Raw genomic sequence first — 12,143 nt, 5'->3', positions numbered from 1 at the left:
CTTAGTTGGGATTTCTGCTGGTCTTGATCTGTAATGACTTCTGATTGCCGTTAATTAATGGTGATATATGTGCACTAATGATATCTGAGCACAGGTAGAGGGAGAGATCTGACAAAGTACTTGAAATTGTTAGTAATTTCTAACTGTAAGATTGCAGCAGCCAGTCTGACATCACAGAATATAGAGCAGCTTTATAAAAAAAAAATGTTCATCTTTGTCCCATCATTGCTTCTCAATCCCAATATTAATGCACCTCAATTCACCTACTGAACGCTCACAGATCATTGCAGAGATCTAAACTCATCGTAAGAGTCATTGCTCAATAATCATTACAGTCCTCTTCTGAATTGAGCAGATAACAGGGATTCCAAGGTAGTGATCACCACTAAAACGCTTGGGATGAGAGGCTAAAAATGATTAACTGTATAGTATACATCTCTTTATCTCTGGGGATTCTTTCAAGGGACCTCAAATCATAACACAGTTCAAGGAATAACCCTAAAATTACAATAAAATCCCATCCCTTACCAATTGTGTAGGGGTATTATCTGGGTTCAGCACAGTGTAGCTTGTTGTTGAGTGTAGAGTCCCGGCCAAGTTGTAGAATAATTTACTGTAATATAATATAAAAGCTGAGAGACTGACGACTGCAGCAGCAAGAATAGCCCCACTCACTCCCTTGCACCGAGACATGATTAGACGCCAGAGTTGCAGTCAACATGCTGTGCGACAGGCCCTCAATCGGGCTCATTGCTTAGACTAAATCTGCTGCCTTTCTAGGCCAACATATATGATTAAAGTTATGATAAACTACAGACTTTAGTATTTATAGAAACTTGTGTTAGATAAGCTGTATTCTGTCACTAGGATCACTTGATTGCTAGTTTTGGCTACCATTATGGAGTATGGAAAGCTGCTGGAATAGCTTCATCTAAAATCTGAAATACCTATAGCTAAATGACCTTAAGCTTAAAAAAAAAAGAAAAGTCACCATATTTAATGAAAACATAAATTAAAAAATCTGATTATTATAATGTCTTGACCTTGACGATAGCAGTATATGGACTTGGAACTTCATATTGGCTACTAATATTCTTACAGGGTACGTTGTCCCACATATAAAGTAAACTTCAATGTTATTATAAACCTCATTAGTAAGTAAAATGTGTGTGGATGCACAGCGCATTTAGTTTTGCCTGAATGCATCTATTTGATTGCCTCTCATGTATATAAGTTCTTGCTTATTTTCCACTTTTGGAAAGTGCCTCTATTCAATCCACACATGTGTGTGTGGAATGGTGCCAAAAAGTATAAAAAAAACAACGTACTGCCTGCCATCACTTTAGGACTAATTACTACTTTTTCCTTTCTCTCCTTAAATCATTTATTTTGCTTTGTGGGGGGTAGAGTGGCGGTGAAGGGCTGTACAGCCACCCACTAAATCAAGACTGTTGCTGGCAGTGTGCAGTCTCCACCACCTGTAGTTTGAAATATCTTGTCCCCCGTTACATAACACTAGCACACTAACACTAGGAACCCACTGATCAGCATAGACATGGTCATGCAACTCATCTCAGCCACCACCATCTTCAAGTGCAACGTTATACAATTCCCATATACATGATGTCACAAGACAGGATTTGCTGTGTGCTGTATTATATACAAATCACCTCTGACTTTTAGTGTCCTTTTAAATCACCTGGCATCCAGGATACACTTATATGTACCTTCATCTATGCTATTTCTTTATTGCAGTTTATACATTGGACGTTCAGTTTACAGTAATTGACCAGCTTCGGACATTGTTTGATCTCTCTGTAAGTAGCTCCATGTCCCTATATCAGTCTGCACCCAGCACAGGTACCACCCAGCACAAACCATTCTGCACTAGAGGTTCCACCCGGCAAGTTCTGCTTAAGACCCATCTGTAATATTATTATGTAGAAGCTGTAAAAAGCACATGTTCTAATCCCGACATAAAAATAATTGCCAGGTGGCACGCCCATAGTAATAACAAGGCTACTAATCTCTCTCTGGATCCCAGCAGCAAGCACCAAATAATTCTGGAACGTTACACAAACCTATTCACTACAGCCATTTGTTGAGTGGTTAGGTGTTGGGAACAAACAAACAGACTTGTGACAGGGAAAACAGTCTCCGCGGCGGTTCTTGGATTTTTGCCGCCACATACTGGCGTCAGCCTTAGTCCATTTGCTGGACTGGGAACAATGTCCTTGTCAGCTCACCAGTCACTGGCACCAGTATTTCTGAAAACTGCTCAACTGAATCATCCATGTTTGTCGGAAACTAAATGTTTTCTGAAACTTTTATAAACTTTTGGCCAAAATGCAACGTCTGTAATTACTTTCCTTGAGTCCATTTTTAGTACGCGATTCAGCACTAATATTCTTCGCCTGTTTAATACATTATTCCTCCACCCAAGTATGCAGAAGGATTTTCTGGTCTATTTGTACTTTTATTTTAAGACATTTTTTTTTCCATAGTTTACAGAAACAAACTTGTTTTAATATTGTGCAGTTTTCTTGAGATTTTTTTTTTAGTTGAATTAGGGCTGGTGGTTATCATGACCTTAGACGCCTAATGAGATAATACTTGAATAAAGTCTCTCGTTTCCTTACTAGATCAGTCACATTAAGTGCCAGACTATCATCGGTGTGGCTCCTGCTGGGTCTAACTTGTCTCGCCATGGAAACCTCTGCTGGCTTCAGGTAAGGACAGTCGGGGAGTTGCGCAGTTATTCCATCAGATAGGTAGGAGATTTTAAGGGTGGTGTCACAGGGGGGCTTACTGCCCCAGGGTCCTGGAATTTATCCTTTCCTTGTGCCTGCACATTGCAGGGAGTGAAAGTGCTTAAGAACATATCTGCAGCACTGTCCCAAGTACCCAGTGTTTACACTACCTGTAATATGCAGAGATTAGGGGCCTGATTCATTAAGATTCTTAACTTAAGAATCTTCTTATTTCAGTCTCCTGGACAAAACCATGTTACAATGCAAGGGGTGCAAATTAGTTTTCTTTTTTGCATATAAGTTAAATACTGACTGTTTTTTCATGTAGCACACAAATATCAACTTTACATTTCAGTGTACAAATAAACTATCAAGTATTTGTGTGCTACATGAAAAAACAGTCAGTATTTAACTTATGTGCAAAACAGAAAACTAATTTGCACCCCTTGCATTGTAACATGGTTTTGTCCAGGAGACTTAAATAAGAAACTTCTTAATTTAAGTTCCTTAATGAATCAGGCCCAAAGGAGCGGATAAACAATGGGTTCCTGTTATATGCTATGTGCAGAAAGTGTTCGTGTACCACCATACCGACTTCTTCGGTATATTCCACAACCTTCTAAACTTTGACACCTGACTTTTTATTAGGTATGTTTGAATAGGGTCAGAGTCCCTATTGTCATTCATATAAGCTGGGATAACACGGTTTTATTTTAGACCCTATGTGCGGCTTAATTGTAGGAGTCACCAGTGGAGGTGGAGCAAAACAAAGACTGAAGCTCCTCCGCTTTATAAGTAGCCTACTCCACCTTCTGTGTGAAGTAACCTGGGGCCAAGATTATCTATACATCTATAGTACAATATGTATCTGCAGAGATCCTATCTGGGCCAGGAGCTGTATTGTTGCTGTCTGAATGGTCTTATTGATTTCTGACAATGCCTCTCCGTCAGCCGTCTGCCATTGAGGGAATGTGATATGGACTATCTCTAATGGCCATAATGGCAGGGGACCTACAATGCATGACCAACAGTTGTCCTGTTTTATTCCCATATCCGTAAAAATGGGGGTTATTAAAGTAATTCTATCGTTTTAAAATAAGCATTGCCCAATCAATTGTATGTGTGTCCAAAGCACATGGTGGTTTATTTTAGCAGATGTAAATAGTCAACAATTCAATACATTATTATATTATGATACAGTACAGTACAGCACAGCCAATACCAAAAGATAAGTACATACCAATGCAATCGCTTGCGCACGCTGCGCAACCACGGGACCTGATGGACAATATTCTGTATAGAATATTGTGTCAGAGTTGACTGAGGCCCCAGTGAGATGCAGCTAATATATATACAGTCAGTGTTTTATTGTGAACAATAGTGATGACGTAGATTGTTTCTATAGGTCCAGACGTTGGGTGGGTCCAGGCCAGACAGGTAATAGGTTGATTCAATCTAGGGAATCCAAAGGTGGGGGTCTTCTCTCCAGGGGGTCTGCTCCTTTTCACAGCCAGTATCATACAAAGGTTTACTCTCTAATATCAATAACTAAAGTATGCAATGTGCGATCTCTTCGCCGACTGCACCAGACAGCTGCTGATGATTAGGGCTTCAATATGATATCAGGCATGACACCTTTCCTATTACCTAAACCTTTAATAACACTACACTGTACATATAATCACTATATATATATATATATATATATATATATATATATATATATATATATAGACTAATAATAAACCGGATACTATCTGCTCCTGAATTACAGTGTAACAGAACCAATATGAAATTATATAAATAACTAACTGTTGTAATGCGAGTGTGTGCGTGCGTATTTTACCGTGCGAACGCACCACGCCACGTAACACGTGGCGTACGCTTCGCAATACGCACGGCAAACCAATATTAAACCAATATACTTTCGTTCATCCAATTATACGACTTCAACATGGTCAATGAAGTTTCTTGGCAGTGTTTGTCTTTATCCATACAAGATGTGTGTGTTGCTATTGCTCTGATTTAAAGTTGGATATAACTCCAACATAAGGCAGAAAATCTTTGCTCCAGATACGGCTGTTCGGAGGCGTAAAACTTGCGGCTCCTGAAGTTGTGATGTAGAAATATGTATTTTTGATGATAATCAGCAGAATGTATATTTACTATGGAAAATACTAATAACTAATAACTAAATAACTTACTAATAACTGTTATGGAATAATTCTAAGACAAAGTCTCTTCAGTACGTGTGCAGTACAGACCATGCAGATCAAAAAGATGGTTCACAAATCCGTCTTTCATACCCATTATAGTAGGAAGATCACAAGACAATGAGTCATAATCAAGTGGCAATCACCAAAACAAAATATCTCATCTTTTAGGCCTGACCACAATTTTATCTTTAGAAATCACAAGGTACATTCCACAATATATTGCACATATTAAGCAGAATAGTAAATAATGCAAATATTAGCAGTTATCTAATGTCTGACTTTTTATGGTTAGTAAGCTATATTTTGTTATCTCCTTATCCTATGAAGCATTAGTTTATCCAACTCATAAATACATATTGGTCATCCATATTATCCCTCTCTCTGTTGCTTACCAACAACATACTACTTAATATTGCAGAAATCATGTGATAAACTCATTTCTAAGGAGAAATGAGAATACAGACAACAAAGGTAGATGCAGTCATGACAGGATAACCACCAATATTTCCGTATCGGACATTAGGAAGTCCTAAAATGTAGAAATGGTCACAGGTGCAAACGTTCTTTTAATCTATAACATATGGGTGTTCAATTCTGCATCATTTTCTTAAAGCTCCTGTGAAATCAAAATATCTGAACTTCCTCTTCTCATCACCTCATAACATTGGTTATTGATATCTCCTATCATCACAACATCAAGTCCTGAATATTTTTCTCTTTCTTAAACAAATCTCTTACTCGTGAGCAGCAAATGGGTAGGCACCTAAAGCACATGTAGATAATGCCCATAACCATCAATGCTATGACAACATACTGAATAAGTCCTGCTACCATTCTTGACAATCCTTAACCTAACCACCCAAATGGGTCCCATCCTTCACTTCCAAAATCCTTCAACTTGTCCTGTAATTTTTGTACCTTCTCTAAATGACCATATATTTATCTGTGTGGAGTTTGTTTGTTCTCCCCGTGTTTGCGTGAGTTTCCTCCGGGTGCTCTGGTTTCCTCCCACACTCCAAAAAACATACTTGTAGGTTAATTGGCTGCTATTAAATTGCCCTTAGTTTCTCTCGGTCTGTGTGTGTGTGTGTGTGTGTGTGTGTATGTTAGGGGATTTAGATTGTAAGCTCCAATGGGGCAGGGACTGATGTGAAGGAGTTCTCTGTACAGCGCTGCGGAATTAGTGGCGCTATATAAATAAATAGATGATATATTTCTCCCATTATCCTTTTATGTATGTACAACATTCTGTAAGGATTCACTTACCTGCTCCCCGCTTCGGGCCCCATCTCGTCACCTACTTCTTTGCCTGCCGGCTGTTCTCTGGCTGACCGGCTTCCGGGTGACGTCACTATCATGTGATCACTGGGCGGAAAATTTAAATCTGCTTCTACTTAAACTGGCTCTGAACACTGAATCAGTCAGAGAAACAAGATTTCTTCCCCAGCGTCTGACTCCCAGTGCTCCTATCGTAGTCCTGTGTTATCTAGCTGTTTCCCTGTGCATGATCCCGGCTTTTGTCCTGACTACAGCTTTTGGTGTTCCCTCTGTACTGCTTGCCTGTAAGTGTTCCAGCCTTGGATTGCTGACTATGTTTGCTACTCCCGCTGCTATTCCTTTATCACAGGGGTGTCCAACCTTTTAGCTTCCATTGGAAGGCGACAAGTTGTTTTGGGCCGCACATAAAATACACTAGCACTAATGATAGCTGATCATCCAAAAAAAACATAGAAAACATTGCTAATGCTCCTTGTTGTTGCTCGGTGCTTCAATGACATGCTAATGGCTGCTGTCAAACATCAAGTGATATTGTTACAACATTTTATGAAGGGCTTCAATACAGCAGTCATTAAGACAGGAAGGTCCGTGATGCTCCAGGACCAGGTGAGTTTATGCACTAGTCAGCGTCCCTTGAAATAATAAAAAATAAAAACCTTAACTTACCTTTTAATCGGCTTGTTCTCTGATCCTCTTCTCTTGTTTTTTCCGTTTCACTGCTGCTGATAGTTCGCGTTGGTGACTCCTATGTGCTGTGCTCTGCAATGGATGTCGGACGTGATGATGTCACGCCCGTCATTCACTGCGAGCACGGAGGAGGAGACCAGGGAGGGACCGCGTGACCACAAGGTAAGTATTTTCTTATCTTTTTCTTTTTTTGCAGGATTTTTTTTTTCATTAACAGCGCTGTCCCCTTGCCACAACCAAAACTCCTGCTGGGCCACATTTACAGGCATGCTGGGCCGCATGCGGGCCGCGGGTTGGACAACCCTGCTTTATCACATCAGAGGGCCATTCCGAGGGCCACGGTCTGTGAACCTTCAGCAGCAAAGCCCATATTGCCTTCTGCGGTTCTTGGTATAGACTGGGAATTTCGTTATACTTTGCGCCTCAACACAGCCGGTGTCTGATAGTATCCTCAGCTTTGCCTTGCCAGATGTGCCACTTTCTTGTCCCACTACCACACAAGCACCTCCCTTTGCTGCCAGAATATGATCTAATATTATCCTGATTTGCAATGTTGCTTTCCTTATTTGGGAGACCTCTTCTATGGTTTGATTAATTTCCAATAGCAATTCACCTACCATGTCACCCATTAGGTTGATTATATCTGTGACAACAGAGAGGACAAAGAGCACTGGGTTCCCCTTAAAAAGCAGCTACCAGCACAATGCTAGGCCTTACAGGGCTGGTCACCCTTAATCAAGGAGACACGCAGCAAGGGGACCCCGGCACAATGTGTCTGAGCCCCATCCTGGTCAGCATGGGGCGAAATTATGTAGGGAAATTAGGCTCAAAAACCGTGTGGACCATCCCCCTAGGGTAAACATGCCCAGGATTCCCCCCCCCCCCTCTGGGCTGTGGGGGTCACAGTAATATGTAAGAGTTAAAACATAAGTTTGTTGAACTACAAATTCCAGCACATTTAGTTCCACAAACCTAATAAATAGTAAATAAAGACAAGGACACTGATTAGTGTAATTCTTTATCAGAAATAAATACTCACCTAAACCCATGTTTCCAACTTTTTTGTATTCCTAATTATTTTCTTCTGTCCTGTAGTAATCCCATGGTGGAAAGAAATGATAAAAAAAACCCAGTATAGATGTTTCCCCTATTCATTATTTCTTTATTCTTTCTAATTATTTTTCATGACGGTCATCATCCCCATCAAGTTGATGGTGGTTAATAATATTACCCAGATATAAATAAAAGACAGTCATGCACTGTCAGTGGAATAAGTTGAATCCTCAATAATGAATGACTTCACTAATGAATGGAAGTCGATGTACAAGACTAAGTTAGCCCGTATTTTTTAAGATCTTGCGGAGTTCCTAAATCTAAACTCTTGGGACAGATCAGAGTTTACCAGCAATCATATTTACATTTAATCTACAGATTAACAATTATCGTATTTACGACTAATCTATTTACTAGTGTATAAGGATAATGCCACTCACAACTCAATGTCACTCACCGGACTGTGAGTGCTTCTTCCCGGACATTTAGGAACCGTGGCCGTCCCCCATCCTGAGGGACTGCGCATGCGCAGCCCTTTCCATACCTCCAGTGTATGTTCCTTTAACTAAATTGGCAGATCAGGCAACCTCCCTATATTAAGCACCTGTGGTCAACACCACGTTGCCTGATCTTGGAGTCTCATTCCCCATGAGTCTCTGAAGGTGTTCCTGTGTTTCGTTGTTTATTCAGCCCAGCTGATTCCTGTGGTTTCCAAACCACTTCTACCTCTGTGGTTTCCAAACCACTTCTACTATTGTGGTTCCCATACCACTTCTACCATCTACTGTATCATCGTGACTGTGAGCTGATTCCTATCCGCTGCCTCCGTGCACTACAGTCTTCTAATCACTTCAACTCTACCATGTATCATTGGGACTGTTAGCTGATGCCTATCCGCTGCCTCCGTGCACTACAGTCCTTCATCCACATCCACTCACCTGTTCATGATTGTGACTGCCAGCTGATTCCTATCCGCTGCCTCCGTGCACTACAGGCTTCAACCTGCAACTCGTCTGTGTTTCATCATCGTGACTGCTAGCTGATTCCTATCCGCTGCCTCCGTGCACTACAGTCTTCAACCTGCAACCCGTCTGTGTTTCATCGTGACTGTTTAGCTGATTTCTATCCGCTGCCTCTGTGCGCTTCAGTCTTCAGTCCTTGTCAACTCTACCGTGTTTCCTTGAGTCTGCTGCCACTATTCTCTCCGTGATCATCTGTTCCAGTTCAACTCTGCTCCGGTGTCCCATCGTTACTGCACCTGCTGGTTGCTATTGGTTACCTCCGTGTTCCCGCAGAGACCCGCTGCTGTTACTTCTCAGCGCTACTCATCCATCTACTGCTGATCCGCTCTCCACGCCTTCCTGTGTTCCCTGCTGGTCTACCTACCTGTGCGCTGCACCTGCTAGACCCCCGCTTCACCCATCCAGGGACTTGTATCCTGCTGGCCTCCTGCCCTTCAGGTATCTCTGCACTCCTGTCTGACTGCCTTCTCCTGAACCACGGTATGCATACTTCCCATTGACTGTGCTGTGTATTGCATACCTTGCTGGACTGTGTTGGTTCTCCTCTGGAGTGTACTATCCGCTGAGTCTATTGCCATCATTGACTGTGTTGGTTCTCCTCTGGAGTGTACTATCTGCTGACTCTACTGCCATCATTGACTGTGTTATCTCATGCCGGATTACTTCAAGAGACTTTCTATATTGGCAGTGTTGTTCAGTCATTTATACATTTATATTGTGCATATTACTGTGGATCAAAGTCAAGGTGCCCGTGTATATATTGTGTTGCAGTCTCTCCCCGTGCACCTCCTCACATATATATTCAGTGGTACAACTTGCTAGTGGCAGACCACTGACTCCTGTTTACAGTTTCACCTGTTCCAGTATCCTCTCACATAGCAGTGGTACAACTTGCTAACGCAGACCACTGACTCCCCGGATACCTCCACTTGGATTCCATTCCTTCACTCAGACAGCGGTACAACTTGCTATCCGCAGACCGCTGACTCTCATCACCTCCTCGTTTCTGTTGGACATTCCTCCTCACTATAGCAGTGGTACAACTTGCTATCGCAGACCACTGACTACCTTCACGTGTCCTTTGTCCATACAGTTCCTCGTGTATTATTACCTCCATATTGCCAGTGCTGCTAGTCATAGACTGTCCTGAGCATCTCATCATCTGCTATTTCCTGTTCCGTGATCACCCTGCTACCAGAGTACCATATTACCACCTATACTGCTCTGGTAAGCCTATCACCTGGTGATCCCTGGGTAAAGACTCCTAGTGCCCGTGACACTCAATTTAGTTTTGTGGTGAAATTGAAGGAGTTGATATAAAACAACAAAAACATGCTTACCTTGGACACAGTGTAAGCATGCTTAGTGTTGTTCCATGTGAAGGAGCTGTGGACTACAGCATCTAGCATCTGCAACCAGACTTAATAATCTGTGTCAGTGTCGGACTGGGGCATGAAAGGCCCACCGGGGGACTGCAACGCTATTGGCCCACCAGAGGGGGGTTTGGCCAGCCATCAAAGTGGCGAGACCAGACACTACAGGGGGAGTGGTCAGCCCACGAAGGACAGCTAGCACCATAGTGTAGTATATTAAGAATGCAGTGTGTATATAAAGAGTACACAGTCTTGACCTGCCCCTTAGATTGGGCAGAACAGTCACCAAAAATCGGGATTCCACTAGAATCAGAACATTTGACAGACTGTCTTACCTGTTCTTGACATTTTCACCACCTGTGGCTGTTGGTTTCTTTAGTTGCGGCTTGTCTGGATCCTGGAATGTTGGGGGCCCTATTTGGAAAAAGAAATGGGTACATTTAGAAAATTCCAACCAGCCCCGGCATTAAATTAATAGCACCCACAATTAATACTTAGGCCTTACTCCAGCCCCAACATTAAAGTAATAGTATTCCCATTTAATAAATAAAACTATTTCCCTCTCTCCAGACAGCCCCAGCAATACATTAATAGCATTTACGTATAATAAATATACCTATTTCCCGCAACCGTCACTGCCATTAAATAATTCATATTCACATTTAATAAATAGACCTCATGCTCCTCAAACTCAGCCCCGCATTCAAATAATAGCGCCCAAACCACCCCATCTTAAATTAATAGTCCCCACTATAAAATTAAATTGCCCCACCATCACCCCACAAACAAAATAGCACCCATTAGTTAGCCACCACCTACCAAACACACATTACATTGCCACAAGCCCGCTGTGCTATCACACACATATTACTGTGCCCCTTCATCACCATGCTGCTTTTGCTCCGCCCTTCTCCTGGCCCCCCTTTATCACACTGTGTTATGTTGCTTTTGCTCCCCCCCTTCTCCGGGCATCCCTTCATCACCCTGTGCCATGCTGCTTTGTCCCCCTTGACATTCTGCCATGCTGCTTTGGTCCCCTTCACATTCTGCCATGCTGCTTTGGCCCCCCTTCACTCTCTGTCATGCTGCCTTAGGCCTCCCTTCACTCTCTGCCATACTGACTTTGCCCCTTCTCACTATTGGCCATGCTGCCTGTGCTCCCCCTTCACTCGCTGCCATGCTGTCTGTGCTCCTCTTTGCTTCTGTTGTTGCACTTATCTATTCTATCGGCTTCTTTCTTCTCTTCTCCTGTCTTCTCTCTTCTTGCCGACTCCTCTCTGCGCCGCTCCTCACTGAACGTTGGGCGTGATGACGTTACACCCGACATTCAGTGCGAACGAAGCAGAGAGGAGTCGGGGAGAACCGTGGTCATGTGAGTATTTTTTTTATTTAAAGTTACCCGCTCCCCCCACCAACGAAGAGGGGAGTGATCAGGGTCGTGGCCTACCAGGGGATAGTCCGACCCTGATCGGTGTACAAGATATTTTTCTACCAGCAGTTTAACAGCGAATTCATTACCCGATGACCTATTCTGTCTTTTCTCCTTGTCTAGGTGGCGAGCAAGAGCCATGTTTATCTATTTGATATAGCAGTACTTGGATCCAGTGTCTTTAAAAAGGGATTGAAGATGATACTGGAGGACAATAAAATTGTCAAGGCAAGTTCTGTAACGAGGAGTTTAGTAAGACTGGCAGATTCTTATTTCATTTCCCAGATATCAGGAATTCTGATCAAAGAAAATACAACTGCTATATGAAAATGGGA

The 12,143-nt window shown here is 42.3% G+C and overlaps 1 protein-coding gene across 4 annotated transcripts in view; it reads left to right on the top strand.

Moving 5' to 3' along the window:
- LOC142104162 (piRNA biogenesis protein EXD1-like) overlaps positions 1–12,143 on the top strand; it is a 100,521-nt gene that overhangs the window by 67,674 nt on the left and 20,704 nt on the right. For 3 of the 4 annotated variants that reach the window (XM_075188688.1, XM_075188680.1, XM_075188697.1), the window contains 3 exons: positions 1,756–1,817; positions 2,643–2,729; positions 11,932–12,036. In XM_075188688.1, coding sequence (XP_075044789.1) covers positions 1,756–1,817; positions 2,643–2,729; positions 11,932–12,036 — 254 coding nt within the window. The remainder of the gene's footprint in view (positions 1–1,755; positions 1,818–2,642; positions 2,730–11,931; positions 12,037–12,143) is intronic. The other variant, XM_075188704.1, reaches the window with a different exon arrangement.

The sequence above is a fragment of the Mixophyes fleayi genome, chromosome 1, assembly GCF_038048845.1.
Source record: "Mixophyes fleayi isolate aMixFle1 chromosome 1, aMixFle1.hap1, whole genome shotgun sequence".
Classification (NCBI taxonomy): Eukaryota; Metazoa; Chordata; class Amphibia; order Anura; family Limnodynastidae; genus Mixophyes; species Mixophyes fleayi.
The sequence above is the reverse complement of the archived record's forward strand: the minus strand, read 5'-3'. Positions and strand labels throughout refer to the sequence as shown.